This window comes from Oryzias latipes, chromosome 15 (genome assembly GCF_002234675.1).
Source record: "Oryzias latipes chromosome 15, ASM223467v1".
NCBI classification, from domain to species: domain Eukaryota; kingdom Metazoa; phylum Chordata; class Actinopteri; order Beloniformes; family Adrianichthyidae; genus Oryzias; species Oryzias latipes.
The window spans coordinates 22728580-22755083 of NC_019873.2; the positions used below are offsets into that span (position 1 = coordinate 22728580).

Genomic DNA, 26504 nt, shown 5'->3' on the forward strand with positions numbered 1-26504 from the left:
TTCAATTCAGTTCAGTTTTATTCATATTGCCCACTATTGAAACACGGTTGTCTTAACGGGTTTACACCAGCAACAACACACACACAAAGGACTATAGGTAAGTCAGTAGCAGAAAAAAAAGAAACGCAAGGAATGTACACATGAAGAGGGGATCCTCTACCAGGATGGACAGGCGATGTACCAGGACTGTTAAAGAAGAATTCTTTTATGTAACACCACAACTACGTGTTTAAATAGTGTAGCAGATGGGCTTCATTCAGATAAAACGGGGATGGTCAGGGCACGACGAGCCAGAGGTGAGGTCTACGGCCAAGGACAACAGCGCAGATGAGCCAGAGGTGAGGTCTACGGCCAAGGATGGGAGCAGGAGCACAGACGAGCCAACTGAAATCTGGAAATCACTTTTGTCCGCATTGCTATTTGGACATTTTAAACTTTCATATATATCTATATCTATATCTATATATCTATATATCAATAATAACAATCCACAGAACTAATCTCTAGAAAATAAACAAGTGGCAGGAAATTGTGCAATGGCAAAAATCTATCATTAAAATCAGAATTTCGAAAATAAATGTCAGTTATAAGGTCAGAGTTAAAAACAGAAAATCCAAAACAGTCAAAGTTGTAAAGTCCAAAGAAGGAAAAGAAAACTGGAGATGGTTAAAAACATCCATAAAGAAATAAACAAGGGTATGGCAGCATAATGTTTTATTTTAATTAGGGTTGTGCTTATGTCAAGCCCCTGAAAAGACCAGCAGTATTTTTTAACACCCTTTTACATAAATTAAAGAGATGGAACACATACAGCAGTCGAGGATAGTCATGCAGTTGAGCATTAAAGAACTGTTCTTCTTGTTTTTCGACATGTAGAGTTACTGCTCATAAAGTTTCTCAAGCCAGCTGTAGACGATAAGGATGCTGGGTTAATGTGAGTTGGCACACTGTCTTATTTGAGCAATGCTGGAGAATTTCTGCTCCTCTTCCCTCCCCGAAGGACACTGGCAACAAAGTGGGGCAATGAAGGATTCTTTGATTTAAAATCAGTTGAACCATTTTGACCTTTTCAAAAATATCAAAGCAGCAACTTTGCGTGATTCCTTGTAGTAACTGCAATTCAATCAAACATGCAAGTGTCAGAGCAGATGGCAGATTATAGGATGATTTCCAGTCATGCTTTCTTTTACTCTTTGCTTTAATTTCATTGCTTGGTTCCTTGAGCTGCACAGAAGCTTATGGGTTCTCAAGCTTCTGTGCCGCTTAGGCATGCATAAATAATGAGACAAAGCTTGAAACTGTTCCTTGCAGGTGTTAAGAGATAACAATCATTGAAATAGCAAGAGTTGTACAACAAGGCTCCCCACCACTGATTAACTAAAGTTATTTGTATGTGACTCAACATCTACCCTTCTTCTCTTAGAAAAGGTCGTTGACCCTGTCATGGAGATGACCTGTTAAAAAACAGTAGGCTTGTGTTATCTGTATGCCCTTGGAGTATACGCCTATTGATATGCCACCGTGACTCTATCTTCATGCCAAAATGCTTCCAATTATACGAGCCGGTGGAGTGAGGCAGGGCGTGGGTTTCTGTACGATGAAAACTGGTCGATGTGATTTGATCCTGCTTTTTTTTTTTTCCTCATAAACACTATTTGCTCAACAGTTCCCTCAATTCATCTCTTTTTCCCAAAGTCCTATAGACACGCAGAAGTAAATTGATCTATTTTATTAATTGTACACCAAAGGGACTTTATCAGACCATCAGTGGTTATCTTTAACAGTCCAATATGTCAATAGGGGATGTGGGCATTTTGAGCCTTTCTTTAGGTGCAGCATGTGGTCAAACAGCCTGGATGAGCTGATCACTCTGAGCGGATTTGTCGCTAACAATCTGTCACACAGCTGAAGTGTCAGGCTAAGAGATGGATGGCCCCCAGCAAAATGATGGGTAGATGGAGAAGAGTTAAGTATATAGTCCCAGAATTGTCACTGGGACATTGTTTGTTCCAAAAATATACCTAATGCTTCCCAGGGAAATTCGGGGTGATCTGTCTTCTTCTGTTCACTTATTCTCTTCTCACCTCTCTCATCCAACTGTCAATGGTAAATACTTTTGAGTTTAAAAAAATAATTTCCCTTGGCATCCCTTTTTTTTTTTTTTTTTAAGAAAAATGCACATATTTTCTGTTTTCCAGAAGAGGGCAGCACTTCTTTGCCAAACATCATCATCCCTTCAGTTTACAAAACATTCAAAGCTCATTCATTCTTTTTGCACATCAGACCCCTAATATTTGGGGGTCACAGAAAAGCCAGAGTCTGTCACAGATCCCAAATAAGTAATAAATTAACTAAGTTAGAGTATGTTTACACAAACAAAAAAACACAGAGCATGAGGAATTAAAAAAAAATTCCCATTGAAGCTGTTGAGGTTCATGAAAAACTCTGCAACCCAAAATGCAGTGAACTTCTGTCACCTCTAGTTGCACCTCCACTTGATCTTCTTCACCCTCTCTTCCCTTTCTCTGTCGTTTAGCCTCCCTTTTTGTCCCCCCTACTTCTCCCTCAAAGCTTCGGCTCCACCCTATAATCACGCCAGTTCATGGCTCTCATTTGGAGTGGTATATATAGCAGTAATTGTCAGGGTGCAGTACAGCGACTGGGCAGAGCATGTGTACTCTCTCACAGAGCTGTTTTGCAGTAAATCTCCCAGGGGAGAGGAGAAGAGAGGGTGGGGAGGAGTTGGGGTTACGTACGTGCACAAGAACATGCGCGCACGCACACGCAGACAAATTAATTTACACGTTTTGCTCAAACAGTGCATACGTGCATGGATGACTAGTTGAAATTTCTCGAGCACCTTCAGCAAGAAAAGGCATTAGCAAGCACTTTCTCCGCCTTTGTAAGTCACTTTGTAACACTGCCTATCTGTCTTCACAGCGAGGTTGGCATGAACACAGAGCATGTCTCAAAATGTGTTTTTCCATCAACAGAAAACAATTATTCAAGGAGGCATCTCCTACTTACAGCCACGAGTAAGAGCAAATCAATTATAAGCAGGAGAAAGCTCTAGACATCATTTGTTTAGGTTCTAGGAGCAGAGGCTCATCTCACAATGCGTGATAAATAAATGAGTCACTTTGGGACAAAATGCTCCCATGTGCCCTTCAGGGAAACACAAAAGGCTTTTTAAAATTTAAAGGTTGATCCAAATCCCTCATCGTCAGAGGTGCACAGAACGCAGCCTCCATAGGGGATGATGGCAGACGTTTGTTATGACATTTTGCACATGGGCCTGTGAAAGTATTTTAAAGGGGGGGTGCAGCTTGTATGGACAGGTCTGTCTTTCACACAGCACACACAGTCTCCATTGTGGAACTGTCTGTGGTCCCCATCGACTAAGGGTGGGGTGGCAGGGGGCCTTCTACATAAAAACATGGTCCTGCACACAGAAAGCAAAAACCGTGAGGATAAAATGAGAACTGCGTGGTCATGAACGTGCAGTCTTCAGAAGCCTTTCTCTTTTTGGTTGGATTCACCTCAACACAGCACACGGGTATGCTTGGATTTTCAGATGTGCGTCCTGAGATGTAATCAAAGTCTGACAAAATCACATTCTTTGAAAACTATTTTTAGATGCAAGTGTGTGCCATAGGAGCCTATCGTTCTGATCTCTTCCAAGTTGGAATCGCTTCCAGAATCAATGGATTCCTGTTTAGCTAGAATTTTGAATAGAAGATTCATTCTTCCATCCGTGCTCCGTGCGTACACCTGTGGAGCAGGCTGGAGCCTATCTCACCAGTTACGGGTTGAGGGACGGGGTATGCTCAGATAAGCAGTTCAACACAAAACCCAGACAGACTAGCAGGTACACTCACACTTCTATCTGGTTGACTGAAACCCCCCCCCCCCCTGGTGAAAGGCACACAGATGTTAACAGGAATAGACTGTGCTTAAAGTAAATGAAAGGATGCAGAACACGTGTTAGTGCACTTGATGAACCCAGGTACTCTGCTTTCATGTATTCTTTCCTGTTTGTCCAGTAGCACTTTTATCCCAGCCAGTGACCACTTCGCTGTTTATTTTCTGGGTGGATTTGTCAGCTGTGATCAAATCGTACTTTTGTTGAATTTTTTTTTTTCTTTCATTGCTGATTACTCCACCCAGTTCTAGCAGACCCAATGCGCTTGAGTTCAGGCGTTACATTTGGGCTTGGTCTGTGTATTTTTGTTTCTAGACTAGTTAAGTGATTTCTCAGTTCCCAGGACAGGTTGTATTTACAGAGGATTTATTTCAAGCACATCTAACAGCTTGAAAAAGTTTGTCTTTGCATCGGTTATTCCCAAAGGTTCTTAGGAACACCTGAGGCTACAGGCGGAGGTGTAACCAGTTTTTGGGTAAATTCAGTCTTCCTTTGAATCAACTCAAAGGGGCATCCTTATAAATGCAAAACTTTCCTTTTTTTTTATTTCCAGCTGCAGTCTGTGCATTTCCCAGAGCTAAGGAAACCTCCCCTGACAGTCTGGCATTCAGCACCCCTGTGTAGAAAGGTGGTCTCAGTGTCCCATCAGATCAATGTTCAACAAAGCATTTACTATCTAAAGATGACAATTGCAGTTTATAGGATACTTTTTGATCAATTATTGTTTGGTGTCGAGCATTAACATCAAGACGGGGAAAGAAAATGAAGGCTTAGTGTTAGATGAAGGTTTATTGATTCACAGTAATGATGAGTGAATGGATTGTGTTTTGACTCTGACTCAGCCAGTGTGTATCCACAGTTATCTGAACTTCCCCTCAGGGCAAAAACAAACAAAAGCACATCACATGCGCGCTTTAAATTTTACCTGTGAAAAAAAAAAAATCCAGGGTACAGATTACTTGTTGTAGGATTGCTGACAGTTCACATGGCAGCAGTTTGTTTTGTGTCATCACAGCTAAAAGCAAACTAAATCACATCACATGGAGTGTATTATCTTTAAATATTTAGATGAGGTCAAAATCCCTGAGCACAGCTTTTCTTATGAATATTGACTGCAGTTACGTGTCACTTTTTCATACTCAGCTCTGAAAGCAAAACTGGCCTTAGAAAACAATAAAAGTGCTATGCTCATTGCATAGGATCTTATACACTATAACAAAGAATATGAACCAACTAGAGCAATGGATTGCCAAACAATGTTATGGTAACATACAGCAGACCATGGTATAGTTTATAAACCAATTTAAGAGTAGAACAAAGCAACAGAAATAATAATTTGGAAGAATTCTGACTCAAACGATCAACAACAACTGTGCTGACTGTTTGGAAATATCCACACTTGAAAAAGTTAATTGTAAAGCACAAAAAAGTAATAAAAAACCTTATGATGGGGAAAAAAAGGCTAAAACTGTCTTTTTCAGTGACAGGTTCTGGAAAACGTCCCTTCAAAAGCCATGTAACAGCCACAGCTTCATTAGGATGAGAAGCCAAACACATCACGTACACAAAGGCTAAGGCAACTTCATCATCACATGTTCCATGGTTCAATTAATGAAGTCTAGTTTGATGAAACCTCCCTATTCAGCAAAGTGTTGCGAGTTACAGTACATTTTTATAAGTCTTAGCTTGCATAAAAACAAGGTCACTCTTTATATTGAGTTGAAATGTGAACAGAGGAGTGTGTTTTTTTTCTCCCAATTTTTCTTTTTTGTTGGACAGTCTCACTCGAAAGGGCTGCCTATAAAATGGCAGCTTTTGTAGAGAAACTACTCGTCCGTCAGATACTGTCTCCCACTGTCAAAACTCAGAAAGAGAGAATCTCTTGTCGTTCTATAAAGATAGAGATCCAGATTTTTGCCCTTTCCACCATTCCATGAGTAACAGTTCCAATGGTGTTACTTTATAAAGCCCGTGTTTAAGCATTAATCTAAACCGTAATCTTTAGTCTAACCATACAGACATAATTAAAAGGCTTTTTATATGCCCCAAAAACCCAGCCTGCCTGTCTACCACAGCACTGTGGTTTTGTCAGACCACTTTTCCATCTCATGAAAGAGGCTGGAAGAGAAAAAGCTGCACAGTTACAGCTTTCCTAATGACAAAAGTAAAAAAAAAAAAATTCAAACTGATTCCTCTGAATCATGGAATACAATGTTTTCTAAGAACTGCATGAACTCACTTTTCCCCCTTTGTTTTGCTATGCCTGAAAAATAAAAACAAATCTAATCTTATGAAACTACAAAATATGCTTAATGTGAAATCCATGAATAAATAAAGTTTTAAAATACAACATAAATAGTACATTTTAGCATGAAACATGAGGCTTACATTTCACCTTCCTGGTTGGAAAAACACAATAAAATCATCTAATGTAACACCTAAAAGTAGGAATGCTTACTGTGAACATTATTGTTAAAAAAAACAAAAAACGTAAAGTTAGACATTAGTGTTAGTTAAGTCGATTTTGATAGCTAATCAAAACAGAATAGGAGGGGTCAAAGTTGAATACTGTTGTTTAAAGATAAAGTGCTTATTTCCATAGAAACAAACTGCCCTCCTGTGTATTATAAATGCAAAGCATGACTACGTTCTTTTGTTTAAACCAATGCAGTAATAAAAGAAAACCTAAATCTAAAACGTCCTGTACACCCCGGTTAACTTAAAACGTAGTGAGGTCTATGTCATAAAGTACAGTATTGGCAAAAAGCACCAGTATTTCAGTCATATTCAACAATAATTTAGTCTAAGCACAATAATTCTTACTGAATCTATAAAGAAAAAGGGAAAAAATGGAAAAAAGATGCCAATAAACCCATTTATGTTACATTTTCTCTGAATGTCTGTAGATCACCTGCTACTTGTGCTACAGTGGCATTGTTTTTTATTTCAATATTTTGTGAGGAATATCGATCATCTACATTCAGAATCTCAAATGTTCTAATCTACATTTTGAAACTTCTTATTATGGCGTAGAAACAAACCAAGAGGCAGCTATTCCACTCTTACTGATGTAAGGTTTTTGACTTGAGGTTAGAGATCCTTTGTTGGTTGATGCAGGGATGCGACGTGCTTCTTCATATTTTGACCGTAGCATCTTCTTTCATTGTGGGTTTCAAGGTCCAAGGAGGCTGGAGTGTTGCACACAGCCCCCCCCGAACGGACATTGCTTCCCACTGTGGGGCCATCTAAATGAACAGTCTACACGAAATTGTTGGTGATTTGTCTCTGATGCTCAAACAGGTCTTCAACCTCTGCACTGTAAGCATCACCTGAAGAGAGAAAAACAAACATGTTTTTTAGAGGATCGTAGAATTAAGAGCGCAAAAAAAAGAAAGAAATGCTCACCTGCATGACAACTATACATGTAAACTCTGTGGCCGTCATACTTGCATCGACATCTCATGACATTGTTCATAAAGTCGGATTCAGCCATGTCCAAAGAAGGGTTGACTTCCACCTGCAAGATATCAGCATCATGCATTAAACTTTTATGAGCTGTGCTCATCTCTGACCAAATGTTTTATCACTCCACCAAGTTTGTGAATATTTTGCTCTTTTGCTCACTGAAAAGTGAGAACCGGGCAGCAGCAGCATGTAAAATGTGTGAGGGGCTGCAATTAAACAGCACTCACACAAGCTACTGTTTTAATAGTCAATCTGCTTTTCATCTATAAAACAACTGACTGAATGAGTTTGCCATATGGATTGACTTTTGCAAAGATAAATTCAGTGTTAAACTCATCTTTCTCAAAGTTTTTGGTGTTTTTAAAATGTTCTTGTGGTATTTTTCTGATAACATATTAATATAAATAAAATGATTTCTTTCTGCATAATCATTATATAAAGTCCACTGGGAACGCTTTTTCAATAACTGAAAAGATGATTGGAGTGGATCAAAATGTTCAATTTGTCTGGAGCTGAGAATCCAAACTCAAAACCTTCCACGATGTTGGTACACATAGAAAAAAAAAAAAAAAAAAAAACTGTGGTATGCACTTAAGTCAAACCCATGGCAAAAATATTTTTACAACACGTCCAAAAATGTCACAAAGTCATTTCTACCCACGTAAAACACGCTTTTTTCCTTTTAACCATGGCCCCATGGAACTTTGTTGTAGTATAATGTCAGGTTTAAGCTTTACAGAGGAAAAAAAACAACAACAAAAAAAAACTTGTTTTGATAGATTTAATGTACAGCTATGTTTAAAATGTCCGAAATCAGCGTTTCTCTGAGTGCACACTAAACATACTGAAAGTATGTCATTTCCAGAGGTGCTGATACAACCGTTCTCCTAATCTAGCCTGGTGATAACACTGAGAACCCACTTACTTTAATAGCTGCTCTGTAAACTGAAACACCCACTTTAAATACAGGTTACAAACTTTGGAAAGAAAAGAGGCGATCGCCACAAAAAGAGAGAAAACTTTTAAAACAAAGCGAACGTGCAAAACTGTCTGTAAGTTTCTTTGTGTAAATTACAGCATTGAATGCGAGTATGCTGAGGGCTGCTCGGTGGCAAAATACAGAGTTCAGGGAAAAGTGGATATAAAGATAAAAATAGAGCAGGAATTTCTTGCTGGTAAATTAGCTGTTCCTAATGGAAGGGATACTAGATGCTGTTTGACTAAAGGGAGCAATAGTTAATTTAGATTAATTGGAGTTTCATTAGCTGGAGGTGGTTCAAGGGCAGGCCAGCTAAACGTTTCCATAAAGGACAGTCATTGTCTACACTTTTTTTGATGAGGTAACACATACGGTAGATGGTTCAGCTGCAGTGAAGCTGTTTTTGTTTTAAGATTTCTGTGGCCCTGAAGAAAAACTGCTTCATTCCTTTTCTTTTCATTTCTTCTGGCTTCACATTTCAGAAGAAGACACTGACCCTTTCACCTCCAGCAGGTCTTTCTGTTTCTTTCTATAACTCAATTTTTACTCTCCCCTGTCATTCCTTCCATCTTTATGACTCTATTTGACACCACTTTATAATTGAGCGTCTGAGTCCTGCTGAAAGTACATGCAAACGGCTCATGGCTTTGTGTGACGTATCATTTATGGGTAAATCAAAAAAACTGATTAGGGTGTTAATAACAAAGAGTGTCTGGCCATTTATGGACCCCGAGTAACGCCAATAACTAACTAATCTTTTGAATTTCAATTTCATTTTTTGTAAAGATTACACGTAAAAATTTGAATGTTAAAGACCAACTCCAATGAAAATTGTGTTTTTGGTGTTTTAAATATGTTCTTGTGGTATTTTTCTCACGATAGAGGACATAGATGAAGAAAAAAAAACAAATGGATGATGGGAAGGAGCTGTGCTAACTCCATCCCAACAGTTCCAACCACAACTCACAGGTAAATTTCTAATAAAACTGTTCTTCTGCAGAAACTATCCTACAAAACGACATATGATTTTTGGATTTTGGCCAAAAAAGACATAATCATAATAAAAGACCACTGGGAACGCTTTTACAAAAGATCAAAAGCTGATTGGAGAGGGACTTTAACTAAACGAAAGGCTAACAATGGTTTATGGGTCTGTTCGAGTCTACCCTGAAGAAATGGAATAAGTTTTAAAAATGACTTACCTGAAAGATGTAGTCACCTGGACGAACATCCGTGACATCCACCCACTGACAGTCGATATCATGGCGGTAGGTGTCCCAGCACCCCACAGAGATTCCTTGATCTCCCATATTGTAGCAGGAAAACCTCTTGTGGAGTCCTTATACAAGCGCACAACCAAAACATCAAAGTTTATTCAATCCTTCACATCTTATAGTATGTATGCGTCATTCTTTTCTGATTTAGAAACTATGTATTAATAAAGTAATTGGAAAGATGAAAGGATTACTGCTCAGCATTACCATCAGGGCAGTATGTGTCCTCGAGACAGAAACTGGCCTTGTGTCCCTCTGCAACCCTGGTGCCATTCAGAGTCAGCAGGTCGTAGTGCGTGAACACCTCGATGCTGTGGTAGTGTCTGGGACGCCAAAGGGGAAAGACCAGGTAAGTGTGTGTGCTGAGTGTGGGCTTTTTTCACTGGCCGAACACTGGCTCCCTATGACTCATATCCCTATGACCTCACCCCCAAACATGGGTGTCACCATAACACCTCTCACAAGGGTTTGTTTTAGCATCAGCGAGGGTTAGCTGTGTACTCGTTCTAAGTGAATGGAGGGCTTTGACATTCACATCTTGAGTTCTGATATCCTATAATAAACTGAGGTAGACTTTACTGCCGTGGCTACCCTGTCCTTTGTACCAAACCAGAACTGGGGAGGCAGACATGTTAACTCTCAGATTAGTATTCACAGAAAGCAAAAACTGTTTTAGGTTTTTCTAGGAAACATTATGTCTCATCTCTGAATTACATCCTAACCTTAGCACTCCAGTGTTTTCCATATTTTCTTAATTCCAGCAATTAAGCAACTAAAACATGATTACACTTAATGTAATTTAGTCATGACTGGCAGCCTCTGACAAACCAGATCCAACAGCAGACTATAACATAACACCATCCACACATGTAAGAAGCACAAAACCCAGGATACAGGAAATATATCAACACTTCACCAACAGTATGGATGCTCTACCTGTGGCACTGGTGCCACGTCCAGCTATCTTTCGATGCTTTGGGTCTGAAGTCGGACCGACCCAGGTTCATGATGCGGGAGGAGAAGCGCAGCAAACGCCGATGGCCATACGGCCAGTTCATCCTTGCAGCAGATGACGACAGACAGTTCTCTTCATTGGCACAGGTCAGCAGGTGAAGAGGTCGGTCTTCCAGGTAGGCTGTCTCTTGAACCAGCTGAGCATCCACAACTAGATCCGGAGCCGCTGAGAGGGGTATAACAGGAGATGTTAGGAAAATTCAAAGGGAAAGAAGATGAAACAGCAGAAAGATGGTTCAACGTACTGTCTGAACAGCTGACTCCTGCAGCCTTTGCTCCGCCTCCACGAGGACAGTGGACGTAGCTATTGCGGCGGCACTGCTGAATAGACAACTCTGTGCCCACGCAGTGAGTTCCACTGAGAATCACATCACTCGCATTTGCGTTACCAGGCCAGTACCACGTTTCCTGTTAGGACATTTTATTCTCTCATCAATAATTTAAACACTGAGAGGATTTTAGCAAATTTATAAGAAATGACAATATACATCCAAATGAAGGCAAAATCACTTTGTACTTTAAAAAAGAAACGGTGGGTTCATGATTTAAAAAAACTAACTGTTTTGTCAGGAAGCTTGTTACCTGATGAGCATTAGCAGCAAAGCCCAAACCGAGCTGTCGGCACACCACCATGGCTTCATTGATGCTCCAGTTTTCACTACAGACCGATCCCCAGCGTTTTCGACCTCCAACCTCCATTAGGACCTCCACACGACCTTCTGATGGGACTCTTCCTCCACTGAGCCGCACCTGAAGATCCATTTGTTTATTCTTTTGTGTTATCATTGAGTTCTAGTAAAGAAATTATGATCGATAGGGGGCTTTTTTACCGTCTTCTCTGTGCCAGTTTTTGGGATATTGCAGCGTACTGATGCATCTTGGGTGTGTTTAAATGTCCATGGTTGGACCTCTTGGAAGTAGCAGTCCAGGATGGAGCGCTCAGACCCCATGCACTGCACTGAGTTCATGTGTATAGGTCCAGTACCTAAAAATGCACAAAGACATGCTGTAAGACCGTCGGCACTTAAAGGCAGAAAGGTATGGAAACATAAAGAGCGGGGGTAAAAACTAAGGTGAAAAAGTTCTTGTGCCTGTCTGGAGCCACCCACTGTGGACAAAGCCAGACACCATAAGAAGATTTTATCCAACAAAAAGGCTCTGTGTTCTTTTCACGGGAGCTTTCACTCCAACAGAATCAAATCAGCAACAAAAAGTTTCAATCTTCCTTGACAGAATGCTCCTGCAAAGCAAAAAGCAGCAGCAAAGCCATCTACTTTGGGCATCTGTCTCACATCATTACCGCCATTCTGTTGTCTCGGGCACCCCAGTAACAACATTGTATACAGTCCACCCTGACCGAACAGACAAGGCCAATTCTATGTCAGCGACGCTTAAACCCTGATTATCTCTAAACAACATAAGAGATGAAAAAGCCTTCAAAGTTAGTCCGCACAAACATCCTCTGACATAATCACCAGCAAACTCTGGTTTTGTTGTTTTGCTAAAACAAAAGCTGCAAAAAGCAAATGTGGAAATGTAGCAGGGTTCAAACAAACAGTCCAAACCACACTGACTGTGGGAGACAGTCAAATCTAGCGGAGGACGTAAAGACGGTAAGCACCAAGAGTCAGCTCAACCCAATTCATCTCTGTTTTGGTTTTACTAGATTGTAGGCCTGCTGCCATAATGGTCACCACGAGTTGGTTTATATGTATCAAAAGGGCAAAACTCCACCATTCCCACAACCATCTTCAGGGTAGATCTGAATTCCCTGTTTAACTTATCAGGGCAAACCCATTGGATAAAATGTTGGTCAAAAATAAATGCCACAAACCCTGCCACACACACTTTATATACACAAAAATACAAACAGACATGAGGGTCTGTATTCAGAGCTCTACCAGTGCACATGTTCTTTGACTCAGTGAAATAACAATGTTGGTCAAAGAGGAAATAGAAACATTGTCCCTGTAATTTAACTCACTGATAGTTGGTTCTTTCAATCTTCCTGACATCGACTTTCTAAATTATCAAACCACAAACTTCGGCACTAAATGTTTGAAAGTGACTGTAAAAAAACATTTTTATGAGAAATTACAAGGCATAAAAGTGCAGCCAATTTATAAATAAATGTAAAGTTGAATTACTAAGAGATCAAACATTCTTGTTCAGAATAGCACCGATTGTTCGGGAAACTCTCTCACTGAAGTGTAAGTAGTGTTTTTGCTCAGGGGCCCTTCCTTTAGGCCCAATCAGGTCCTACCTTTGAGAAGTGCAACAATTACCTGAGTTTCAGAACAAACATGTCCGCCTTAGGCTGTATTGTTGCTAAAAGCCAACCATCATCAAAATCATTTTTTCTTTGTCTGAGAGATTTCAAAACTCCAAGCTTAAAATTACAAGTTTTAAAGGTGACACTTATTCCAGTGATCTGTACGTGCCCTGAACGTATAGAGGTAAATGCATACGTGCAAAAACCAAAACCTGATTAAAAACTAGAGGTTCTGTCTGATGGGCTTCCCACAATCCTTTGCAGTCAACTGCATCATCAGAGACAATCCACTTCTTTTTGTAGTTTGCTGCTGTTTGAGACTGATGACTAAATCGATAATATAGAAACAGCTTTTTTGAGTTATCTCATTTGCAGTTGGACCAGTTTGTGTAAAAATAAATAAATACTATGTTCAGAATGTTTGTTTTCTGAAAAAGCTATTACTGAGGTTTTTTTTCAAAGTCTGTAAAGTAAAGTCTGTGTTTATAAGAACAAGCACATGAACAATGACATGCCTTAGTGAATGTGTTTGCCCAACTGCCGCCATAAATAAGAAAGGAAGTTAGAAGAGGGTTTTGAAAGGCAAGCGGCGTGAAGTCTATCTGTAAATGCGAGATAGAAGATTGCTGTACTCTGTGTTTTTGCATAAATCTGAAAGAAAAAGGATTCTGCACTTGCCTTACTTCATGCCAGCACTCATGCAAGTAGATCCCCTTTGTGCAGCTTAAAGCAGTGATGGACAGATACTGTCAAAATCACTAGATGAATGATCTACATACAAGTATGATATAAATGGAATTTTATAAATGTTTTGCACCTTTTCTTAGTACCTTTTTTTCTATTGAGATTTTATTCAATTATTTCAAGCTATGGATACATATAAATGTGTTGCCAAAGTAAAACTCAAGTTCATTCTATTGGCCATATCATGTGTTACGATGTTTTTGATGCCAATTTCTGAGGGTTTTTTTAAATCATGCCATTATGTTTTGAATCTAATTTAAAGTGATAATTAAAGGTAATGTTGTAATTCTCTTTTATCAAACATTTGACATTTTAGATGAATTTTTCAATAGGATTAAATGTTTCAACTTGATATTTTATCACCAAATACAAACACCTCTCATAATAAAACTTTCCAGAAAAGATCGAATAATAAAAATATTTATTAAACTAAAGTAATATATATAATGTATATATAAAGTTACAAATAAAAACCTGTACCTTAAGTTTTTTTTTGCCTATTTCAAAAATCAAAATAAGTTACTGTATTTTAAATTTAAAAATGATGATGGGTAACAAATAACTTTTCTTTTTCCTTTTTTTGGGGGAGGGGGGGCTCAAAACTTTTTTAATCTACCTGTAGATTTTGTTTATGGTATAGCATCATTTCAAAGTCATTGTCAGTTAGATCAATATTCCTCTGCCTGCTGCACTCAAGCTAATTTCAGAGAATTGTGTCGGTGGGTCTGGCTGTTTGAGATAAAGGAGGGCTGGCATAACTCAAAAGAACTGATCCTGAACTTGGCAGAACTCATGTTTTCATATAAACACAGTTTTCAAAGACGAAGACAAGTCAGCATTTGGGTGGTTTCTTTGTGTTTGTGGAGGAAGGTTGGTCATAAAACTCAGCAGCTGAGGCGAAGAAAGCATGACCACACTGTTGGATCTCTGAATTTACCACCAGAATTACTCCTTCTTTGCATGTATACCTTTATAAAGTGGGCAAAAATAGATGTAAAATAGGGACTTGGTCAGTTTTATAAAGTTCAGCAAAAACAATATCAAGTGGGTGATTTGTTTGTTTGTTTTGCTTTTTGGGACAAGTTAAGACTGGAACCAATTTTACTCTAAACTTACCCAATTTATAGGGACAAAACATTTTTCTATCTGTTTTCCTGAATCAAAACAGTAGATCATGTGATGTTTAAAGACTTAGAGGTGATCATAACTACCTTTGATCCTGTTTAGGATCAACTTTATTGGTCAAATGTATTTCTTGACGGTTTCATCAACCTGTCTGAAGTTTTGGAAAAAATTCCTGTGTCACCAGAGAAAAAGCAAAAAAAAAAAAAAAAAAAACTTGACATGACAGATAATACATACATTAGGGAGCCACTGCTATGAGTCTATAAATCCCTGCATGCATTGCAGGCACCTAAGTGTATTGTCTTGATTTTCTTCATGCAGAGTCAGCAGTGTTTTATGAGTTTGAATCTAATCATTGAAGGGCACAACATAGGTAAAGAGCCTGTTATGCCTTACTGGAGTTTGATTTTTGTGAATTTTTTGGTTTAAATTTCCCTGACATTGTGAGGTTTCATAGTTCCCAACACTCTTTCTTGTTATTACAGACTGAGAAGTATTGTAATTTTACCCTGCTTTTATTGGTCTTTACTTAGTGGTCTATTTTAAACCATATCATTTCTCATTTAAATGTGAAATGCTCTCTGGTACATTTTACATTTCAGATTTCATGTTACAAATTAAATTCATACATAGATCATGTGACACATTTCAGTTGTGAGACAACAAAAGTCCAAATTAAGGATATTACTTTAAAAAGCATAAACAAGTAATGTATAATGTATTACAATTTCAAAGAAGCTTGAATAACTCTGGCGCTTGAACTTGTTTTTATTTTTTTGCAGGAAATGCTATTTTTAAATGTTGAAATGTAGAGTTAGATACACAAATCTTTCGTTATCAGTCCTGGTACATAATCTGTCCGTCCTGGGAGAGGATCCCTCTTTCATCCCTGAGATTCCTCATTTTTTTAGGAGGGTCTAGGGCAGGAATGCCCAGTTTAACTTTGCTTAGTTTAGTTTAGTTTAGTAATCAGCTCTTTTATTTTATAACTGATTTCAAGTTTTGTGTAATTAGTAAAGCCAGTTGAAACAACTGGGTTTTAATATTGGCATATAAATAAAATTGAACTGAATTGTATAAATTATACTTATTTTCAAGATTTCCAGTGTAAAAGATGAAACATATAGACTATTGACTTGCACAATGAAAAGATTGCATTCACAGCAAAAATAAACCAATCAACAGATCAGTTTCAAGGCTTTTATCTTTTTGTAGCTTCATTTTTCCTTCATTGTTTCTGTGGAAGAGAATTTACAAGTGTTCATGTTTTTAAATGTTTTTCTACTGTTTAGTTGTTTGTTCCTCTTTTCAGATAAACATCTATGTCTTATGCATTAAGTATCCAGGTGCGGATGCTGGTCCTGTGAGTGAAAAGTTCCGACATAATTGATAGGTAATTGGTCATTTCTTTTTTTATTATTTATTTTAAGTATTGATACTTTAGGTACAGTTTCATTGTATAATGTAAAATCTTCTCATTTTCTACTTAATCAAAATCTTTTTATTATGATTTCAAAACAACTTATATTCTGGTATTGAGTACCTTTGAGCAATGAAGTCTGCATAAACAGTAGTATTCTTTAGTAGAATTCTTCATTCTTTAGATGGTACAATAACAATTAAAACAGAACGATTGCTCCAAAAAAACTCAAAGAACACGATGATGACTCATCCTGAAGGTCATAAAAAGGAGCAGGACAACATAAACTGTCGACCTCACCCATCATTCAACATTCAGAAAGAGGGAAAATTGTGTAACCCTTGTGATATCAAAGGCACTTTAACTTTGGGAGTTGGGTCATCTAGACCCACTAGACAGTGCGCTGAACATTTTTTCTTCAATGATTTGTGAACCTCACTGGTGTCCATGGATTACATGAGATCATTCCACCTTTATCCACCTTTGTCATGGTAGGGAGAACACGTCAATGCAAGGGTGGGGTCATCTAAGATAGCACAAGGGTTAATGGGAGAGACCAAAAAGAAAGATCGACAGAGCTGACAGAACACACACGTTTAAAAGAAACATCTGTTCTTCTTTGCCGTTATCTACGTTTTCCATTTGATTTTTCTTCATTTGAAAAGATGCCACGTCTGAAAAACTAACTAATGTAAATGAAGCCTAATGTCTTCACATAGCATTTTCTGTCTTAAATAATAGAGCTACCACAAAAAAAGGTAAGAATATTTTCATTTGATATTATTTCGTTTTTATGAAAAGAGAATTAAGTCTGAAAATATTATTTACTTATACTGCTTTTTTACATGTTTGTGCAGGACTCCAAAATGTCTTGTATGGAAAACTTTATTAGCAGTATTTTACTCAAGCATTACAATGATGCTGCTAATAAAAAAATAAATATTTTTCTCGAAAACAAATTTTTACGTAAACAACAGGTTTCTTTTCCATTAATAACATGAATTATTAAAAATTGTAATAATTAGAATTTTATTTAAAAAATACAGTAAAGTACAAAGAATATATATTAATACAGAATGAAGTAGTTCTATATCATTTAATTACAGAAAGGATAATGAAACCAGGCATTCCTCCCCACCAAAGTGGGCCTAGTAAAGACCCCTGAGGTGCTCCTGCTTTAAGAGAAGCACCTCAGCTAATTTTAGGTGGTATATTAGCGACTAAAAAGTAAATCTGTAACGATTCATTTATCCAGGATGGTTCCATAACAGAAAAAGTTTTTTTTAAAGTAAAAACAAATTCACCTGCACACGGTTTTCTTAGTCATCAGCTGAAAATAAATGCAGTTGACACCACAAAATGCACAATCTGTTCCCGTTCCCAGAAAAATTCCTTCACTCACTCATGTGCGGTTATTAAAGGCAGCTATTTACTGCAGTAAAAAGCACAAACTTATGAAACAACACAAGGGAAGCCTACATTTCTATAAGCACAACTAAATACCACAGGTCTTGAAATGGAGTAAATGTGAGGGTTGTAAAACTGCTGTTTGCTAAACCCATTTAAGTCTGTTGAACAATGTCATGATGTTAAAGTCTGAGGCTGGTTTTATGGTATCTACCACCATGAATCATGCAGACTGGTTTGACTGGAGCACATGCACAGATGTAGCTTTATGGTCACATCAGAGGAAACCTGTTTAGAAGTTTAAATCCTTTTTGTCCCTTCTGACTAATTGAACACTTGAACCCTGCTTGAAAATTTGCTGATCAAACCCAGATGACAACGTTTCAGAACAACGTTAAAATGCTCTCTCAAAAAGGCCAACTCAATTCAATTTTCATCTGCAAGAACAAACTCGAAACAACAGACAGACATCCAACTAAAAGGTGACCGTTAGAATGTCGAATCCATAACATCTAAAATATGCTTCTTTTGATTTTATAAACTGCTAAAGCAGCAAAAAAAAAAAGATCTAACCACATTTCATCTCTTTCAACATGCTGTGAGACTACACCCAGCCTGAGGGATCAGGAGCTGTTCTATCTCACATCTCCTCAGGGTGGGGAGACCGCTGGTGCAGCTGGATCCCAAATTAAAGTGTGTGACACCGAATTTGGACGTTTAAAACTGGAGAAGGAAAAAAAATGGGTTTCACTCTCGTTAGTTTAGAAAGCGATCATGTCCCAGGCTTTTGTTAACAAATGCCAAAGTAAACCATCGCGGCTTATAGTACTTTCATTTGGTGTGTGTGCGTGTGTGTCGGGGTGTGTGTATGTTGTTTGGGCAGCTGGTAGTGCTGGCACCGTGCTTACACAATCACAGCTGGAAATACTGCAATCAACACGTTTGCAGATCACAAGGCAACATACACAGACAGAAAGACAAACACACATGCCTGCACATTATCTAATCAGTCAGGGCAGACGGGTGCGCCGTCTGCGATAACTAAAAGATAAGCAAAAGTCTTTCTGTCTTCCCAGGCATACCGTGATGCATAATAAACATTTTCAAACAACCTGACTGCAGACTTAAACAACTTAATGAAATGTGAAGTTTCCCTGAATTTCAAAAGCCCGAGCTTTGAAAAATGCTGCTGTTTCTCACCTTGACCCATAAAGGCTCCCTGAAGGGCATCCTTGGCCGTACCAAAGCCCAGCTCCCTGCAAACTACACTGGCTGCGGTCCGGTCCCACAGGTGATCCACAATGGTCCCCCATTTTCCATTTCGGAGCACTTCCACGCGCCCCTCTCCCAGTCTGGGGCCTGCCTTCAGACGCACGGGCTGTACAGGGCAGTGGAGATTGGAAAAGTTCATTTCACACACAAACTGTTTTAACCTATGTTTAACATCACAAGTACAAAAAGGCATGCAATGTTCTTAACATAAAACCCTTTCATAAGAGGCATGTTTATGATTGTTTGTCTGCTGCGGCTAATTTTTAAGCACTGCTAGATTCTGAGTTTCTGAATTGACTTCTGACCTCCAGGAGGCGGACCGACCGTAACAAATGTTTCTGCTGAAGAAATTGGCACTTTTGGGTAGTGCCCCTTTATCAGTGGGCTCTGATGCCTTCCCACATCATCAGTGCTAACTGTATGTTACTATCCTGCAACAGCTTCCAGTATGTCCAAAACTCTCTCTTTTTTTTACAAAGACCCATACATTTAAACCTTTAGAATATGTTTCTTTACATCAGCCTTTGACCCATTTATCTATGACCTCAGATCTGGCAGTGCTTGGATATTCTGTCATAATTGGAATTAAGGATGTGATTAGACAAAGAAATGTGTGGAAACACATAAAACATGATTAAAAACAAACTTTTTATAGACTGAATTTCACACATCTTACCACCACTGGATAAGGAGCTTGTGGTCTTCCAGAAGAGATGCGAGCAAACTGTGGTCCTGGTAAACACTTGACCACAGCGTGTCTTCCGTTCTTACATGGGGTGGGACTCCGGGGGATTGACAGTTGAGCGTGGCACTCGGACAAGCTGTTCTCTGTACCAAGACAGTGAACTTTTTCCATCCAAAATCCCTTCTTTTTTGCCATGTAACTTAATCTAGAGAAAAAAAAACAAAGTAAGTGGTTCATGTATTTCTAAAGTGTTAAGTCTCAAATGTTTTTTCAATATTTTTCCACAAGAAGGAAAAATCATAAATTCAGAAAAAATATTTACGCTTTATTTAAGTTTATATATATATATTTTTTTAAATAATCGAGATAATATTTTTTACCATTGTGGAAATTTGGTTCATCAAATTTGAAACATACATTTTTTTTCAACACATGAGTTATTTCAGGGTATCGTATTACCTTGTGGTTGGATCTTTAACCTTGGAATCCCAAATCTTCCTGTAAGACAGCAAATAAACAAATGGTAAACATGATGCTTTCTTCAGTCTATTTGTCTTAAATAAAATCTAGTATAGATTTGATCTTTTACAATACAAACTTGAACAGCAACTGGTACCAGACCTGCCAACATACTCACCATTGCAATGATGATCAAAAAGGCCTGACAGCTGTGTGTATTCAACCAAAATGAGAATATCTCTCATTGCCAGCTTTAAAGACCTGCTCAGATCATCTTGTGATCTATTGTAAAAGAGTTCCCAGCGGTCTTTTATTTATGATTATGTCGTCTTTAGCCAAAACTTAAAAAACCTGGATCATTTTCTAGGACATAGTTTCTGCAGAGCGGCAAGAGTTCATTAGAAATTCATTTCTGAGATATGGATGGAACTGTGGATAAACTGCAAAGTAAGCCCGCCCACATTCCCCTTCCCATTGCTGAGAGTTCTCTGTTTACAGACTCTCCTGCTAGCTTACAGCCCATCACAAACCCGAACCTAACATTACCGATGCGACAAAAATGGCGAGCAATATTGGAGCTGTGGAGCTATCCAATATTGGCATCAGTGTTCTACAGCTGAGCCGCCATCAGTGTATGAATATGTGTGTGCGTGGGTGAATGGGACTGTAAAGCATTTTGGCCCTTGTAAGAAGGTAATAAAGGGTAATATATGTATATGCCATTTACCACTTATAATGATTTGAATAAAGAAATACTCAGAAATGTAATACAAATCGTTTTTCTCCATCATCATAAAAGACAACAAGAACATGTTAAAAAAAAAGAAATTCATCTGAGTAGTTTTCTAAATAAAAATTTGCAGATTTCCTTATGTATCGTTTTTTATTAAAACAATGGGTATTGTGCATATTGAAAAAAAATGGGCGACAGTGGCTCAGGTGGTTGTGCAGGTAATTCAATGATCACAGAATTGGCCGTTTGATCCCCCCAGTCAACTGCTGTTGTGTTCTTGGGCAAGACACTACCCCCTCCCTGCCTCCAGGGTTGCTCCACTGGCGTGTGAATGCGTATAAATGTCCCGGTGATGGTCAGAGGGGCCGTAGCCACGAACTGGCAGCCACGCCCCTGTCCGTCAGCCCCAGAGCAGCTGTGGATACATCAGTAGCTACCATCACCAAGCATGAATGAGGAGTGAATGAATAATGGACATGTTAGAGCTATGAGCATCTTAAAAAGCGCAGATAAATCCAATCCATTATTATTAAATAAATGCGCAATGTCTGCAGCCTTAATAATATAGTTTTACTATGCAGCAAGTGCATTTCATTAGCCTACAGGGGAAATGTTTGTTCTAGAGTGCACCAATCTAATCAATGATGTCCTGAATAAAATGCCATCCCTCACATGTATTTATTGCAAGGAACTTATGCATAAAGGCATTGGGATTGTGTGTTTCAATAAAACAGATGTAGACACGAATAAAAGAGGAAAAAGTAAATGAACAAATAATATTTCTAAACTCGAATGCCAGATGCAACCCAACAAGCTGCTGTCATGCAACAACAGAGAAGTCTGCAGGGAAAGTAGCTTTTCTCCATGAAAGTTATACAAACCACAACTCGACACTGGAACCAAACAGTAGCAGCTAAACTGGCTCACTTGTGAAGAGCAAACCCCTTTGTTCTCTTGGAAAACACACAGTGGTAAAATAGCATGTCACACATGCCATGTCAGCCCATTTCAAAGCACTGGAAAAGACATATTTCTTCCCAAACAATAACATCAGTAGGATTTAAAACTCATAGAAGCACCACAAGCAAACTAACATTTACACAAGCTCATTTACACACTTCAAAGATTTAAACAAAAGTCAAAACTGTGAGAAAAATCTTGTTTGCTGGACTGGTTAATTGGTGCAAACCTAGATTTGCAGGTTTAAAACACTGATTTCATTCACTTTCAAACAAACACAAATCTACATTTTTAGTGTGACAGCAACAGAAGGTCAATATTTGTACTTCTAACAGGAAACTCCAGACATTCCTGTAAAGCTCAAAGCTTGAAAACAAACTGAGGATGTTGGAATCAAGAGACTCGCTGTCAGAGACATAATGCTATGTTGATGGTTTGCATGAAGTCATGGACTGCTGATTGTGCACTTTCCAGGATCATATAATAACGCGTTTCCTGATGCTCTAAGTAAAGAACTGAGCATTGACACATTTGGCTCTTAAGCTAGAAATACAACCGAGGCAAAAATTGTTTTCCAGTTTTTGAAAAGTGCTTTCATTGAAGCAATTGGTACTTTGTGGAGGTTATTTTTGGAATGCAAGTCTTAAACTGGGTAATTTTCAGGCCAATTTGAAGCACAAATCTCCAAATCCACCAAACACAGGCTTTGTATTACTAAAATTTGTAAAATGGGGTTCCAGATGTTTAAACTGCTTCAATTTCCACATTTTCAAACTCTATCAAGCACGGGATGTGATAAAAATGTGCATTAAGGAATATTTAGAGGGCATTGTGTCTGGCTCAATGTAGGCGGTTTAATGTTTTAACTCTTGGATTACGCTTAAAATACTTAATATTTGTCAGTCGATCCTAACAAGAAAAACCCTGCACATACACATTTTCCCATGGAGAAAAAAAAATAAATTCATCTGACTCGTTTGCAGCCTCACCACAGACAAACCAGCTAACCAATAACCCTCTTCAGAAGGCAGTGGGACTACTGCGCAGGCTGTAAATGAAACCCTCAGGTCTCTCATTTGACTGAATTACAGCTATATTAAACCCCATTCAACAAGCGATAAAACATAAATTGCCGATGAATTTAAAAAATTATCACCAACTCAGCTCAGTTATGATCCCAGATGTGTAGCCATGACACTGCCTAACAACTATTTTTCTAGATTTCCATCCATTTAATCAAAGTTTTTAATCAAATATCTGCCGATTCTATTCTTTTTCTCCATTCCCTTTATCTCCTTTCACCTTCCAGCATCTTTTCTGCCTGCTCTGCTTCAGTGTGACACACACACACAGCTGTAATTGGCGGTGTGTTTTTTTTCACCCTCAGCAGAAACCATGAAAAGCTCCACTCCTGACCAAGTTGTAATTACAGCATCTTCAGAGTTTCAGCCAAGACACACAGACAGCTGCGAGAAATGGCAGTGTCTGATTTCGAAGAACAGGCTGAGAGACGGGAAGAAGAAGCAGAAGAAAGAGGGACCATATGGTAACATGAAAAAAACATTACATTAATGAATTAACAAACAGCTTTGGAGCCAGATGTTTTAAAACTGTGGATAAATATTCTAATAATATTACTCTTTTTCCTATTTTCAAATCATATTCACATAAAGCATAGAAAGAGGAGATAGCGGAAAACGTGCACTCATGGAACCAGTCTGAAGTCAGTAGAGAAAGAAAATGTGATCTAATCTTTATACAACCACATCTTTTTGGTTCAGACTAGAATCGTGCTTAGACCTCAGTGAAACACCAGGTCATGCAAAGGCCAAGTCATGGCCACGTCTGTGCCAAAGCCTGGTAATTTACACACCCTCAATGAAACATTTCAACGTAATGGCAAACATTTTGCCAAAAATATCTAAGTTCGCTTAGAAAAACAGTGTTTACCACCTTTTTATGGCTTTGCAAAAAACTACTATTATTTAAGCTCCTTTACTTGACCCAAGAAGCAGTAAAAACAGTAATGAGCAGATTCCCTGCAGGCCTTTAACTCATAACTCCAGCCAACAGCAGCTGTGTGTGAGCAGCTGTTGAGTATCTCAAAACTTGACTTTCACTTGCAATCAACAGTTTTTAGCATCTTTGCTGTCAAGTCAACGCAGAGACCAAAGGTCGAGCACAAAAGTGAAGAGCATCACAGCCGCAATGCGGGGAGGCTGTAATAATAAATGATCCTACTCAGGAATCGCAGGAGTCAAGCCTGACTGTGCAACAGCAGCTTCTTCTGACTTCCTTTTAATACATTTGGTGCTGGATGAGTCCTGGCTCTAGCAGGAGCTTGTTAAACCTCCACATCATTCCTATCATATAGGTTTTAAGCGAATTTGGCATTTTGGCAAACCCAAAACAAGTTAGAAAAGTGAATATGATTAGAAAAAAACTCTGTTGCCCTTTAGCTGTGCCAAACCTTTTGAAAGCATGAGGCGTTTAGCACCCACCCTACAGAGATGCTGCGGTCTCGTGCCAGTTGAGTCACGTTAACTGTCGCCAAGAGGAAGAAGGTACGGCGAAACCATGAATCCCCTTAGCAGCTTTCCAGGAGCTAAATCCAGTGGGTTTCCCTCCAAAATATGATCCAACACTCCATCTTTTAAAAGCTGAGTAATTATCCACTAATATGTGGTCGTGTTGTGGCTTTAAAGAGTCGTCTCCTAGAGGCTTTCTCTATTTCCGTGCAGGGGAAAGTGTATCTGTGGCGAGGAGGAATTCAAAGGCAACCCACTGCAGCGTTTTGTTCCTACTCAAGTGGGGTTGTATGAAGTATGAGTTTTGGACAACGATCCGAGTATTGGAAGCTTGAAGGAATTGAAGTTTAAAGTAAGGAAGCGCTTTTGCCATTTTAAACCACTTAAAAACATTTCTCTGGCTACTTAACAACTCTTTTTATGACATGGGTTCCAAATTTGGAGATGCTATTGGCTTCATTTACTTTTAGAAGCTGGTCATTTTTATGTCTCATATTGCAAAATCTGCAAATTGTAATACATAAGCTGTTACTAGAAAACATGTTCTTTGGTCTTTATACATCTTTCCATTCCTTGGCTATTTGCAAAAAAAAAAGAAAACACATAAGGCCCTTCAAGAAGCAGAAAGACCTCATAAAGCCTGAAGGTGGCATATCAGAAAACCTTGAAGGAAGAGACAGGAGCTGAAACAGCATGCTTCAACCCAAAAAAAGGGACTTCAGACAAGCTTATCCAATAAACATAACAGAATTTGAGTCACACGATTAATACACAGACAGCAACCAAGGCTGGACATGATTGGAAAAAAACTGAAAAACGATTTGATTTTCATTCACAATTTCATCATTTAATTTATTTCAGAATTTCCTTTTGTTTCAATTTGTTTCAAATTTTTCAAGTCAAAAAACATGTTGTTTTTTGGTAACTAAACTTAATAGGACTTTTAATTTAAAAGAATTATAATTTCCAACATTAAAAACTGACTTAAAACAGTTCCTTGCAAGAATTACCATAAAGAAATATTTAATTTGTGTAATTGATAAAAGATTTGTGTCTGTAATGATTGATTTACTTATACTAAATCAGTATTTTAACCCAGCCCAACAACATTTGCTATATTTAATTGAATTAAAAGGTAGGATGTAATATTTGTTTACTTTACTTATTTATAAAAAGTTGCTTTTTCACCTTTTTAATTAAAAATATGAATTAAAGAAATAAGATGTCATCATAACTACATTTAGTTCTGTATATAGAAATGTTTTGTTAAATCCACTGAACTCAATTTGTGTTAAATAAATTAGTTATGTGAATTCTAAATTACAAGCATTAAAAAGTTCAAGTAAATTGCACATTAGCAGAATAAGTGTATGCACAAAGAGTGGCAGCCTGCTTCATGTAATGATGTTGGAGTACAGTTAGCAAAAAAATGTAGCTATATTTTGCCTAAATAAGCTTCACTGTGAACAGGAAAAGTAACTCCATGCAGATCCTTTTCCACCCTCAAATAGCTACCCCAGTCTCACACATGGTATTGATGGGAACGTTAAAGCCCAATCAGCAGTGATATTACACCTCAGCATGGGCATAAAAGTGCTGCTCTTTTTTTTTTTTTAAAGCAGCGCACTGCAGATAGCATCAAAAGGAGAGGGAGGGAAAAGAAAAAGAGAAAGCCAATGAGGTGTGCAGAGGTGATTTGCTAAGAGAAAAGTGCAGAGAAAGGGCAGCAGAGAGGGGACAGGGAACCCTTTATCATCATTGTGATGATGAAAAAGGGGTGTGTGAAGGGGGACACACGGAAAAAGTGGCTGGGGGAGAAAGATAAGCCCACAGAAAGCCTTTTACTCCAGGTTCTTTTATATAGGACACTACAGCTTTGTTTTCATTCTTCAGAGTTTTAAACATTTTTAACAGCAGAAGGAACCCAGTATATTACATCTTGAGGTCGTAAAGAGTTTAGTGGAGCTATACTCACTTGTACATTTTGACATTGTGCTGAGTAGCTTCTGGAAAGCCAAGCATCCCGCACACAACCCGGCTGCTGTTTAGACTCCAGCCTTTGTCACAAACTTGCCTCCATCTGCCAGCATGTTTCACCTCTACTGCCCCCTCTGCGATCAGGGCCTTCCCCTTAGTAGCCATAAGGATGGGGCGTAGACGGACCTCTTCGATCTGCACCTTACTGTGACGCTTCAAATGAGGCACACAACATGTGCAATTCAGTTTCTTTCCGAATATTACAAAG

At 38.5% G+C, this 26504-nt stretch overlaps 1 protein-coding gene and 1 long non-coding RNA gene across 2 annotated transcripts in view; one reads left to right on the top strand and one right to left on the bottom strand.

Annotated features, from left to right (window-relative positions):
* LOC111948803 lies at positions 1 to 4864 on the top strand. Its single transcript, XR_002874795.1, has 2 exons — positions 1 to 296; positions 339 to 4864. It is a non-coding gene; the product is annotated as an uncharacterized LOC111948803 (long non-coding RNA).
* Positions 4693 to 26504, bottom strand: part of LOC101160095 (lysyl oxidase homolog 4-like) — a 24281-nt gene continuing 2469 nt past the window's right edge. The window contains exons 4-15 of the mRNA XM_004077381.4: positions 26235 to 26449; positions 20039 to 20077; positions 19571 to 19784; positions 18823 to 19000; positions 11485 to 11639; positions 11237 to 11404; positions 10900 to 11062; positions 10577 to 10820; positions 9848 to 9963; positions 9569 to 9705; positions 7328 to 7439; positions 4693 to 7251 (exon numbers count right to left, since the gene is read on the bottom strand). Coding sequence (XP_004077429.1) covers positions 7181 to 7251; positions 7328 to 7439; positions 9569 to 9705; positions 9848 to 9963; positions 10577 to 10820; positions 10900 to 11062; positions 11237 to 11404; positions 11485 to 11639; positions 18823 to 19000; positions 19571 to 19784; positions 20039 to 20077; positions 26235 to 26449 — 1812 coding nt within the window. The 3' untranslated portion in view covers positions 4693 to 7180. The remainder of the gene's footprint in view (positions 7252 to 7327; positions 7440 to 9568; positions 9706 to 9847; positions 9964 to 10576; positions 10821 to 10899; positions 11063 to 11236; positions 11405 to 11484; positions 11640 to 18822; positions 19001 to 19570; positions 19785 to 20038; positions 20078 to 26234; positions 26450 to 26504) is intronic.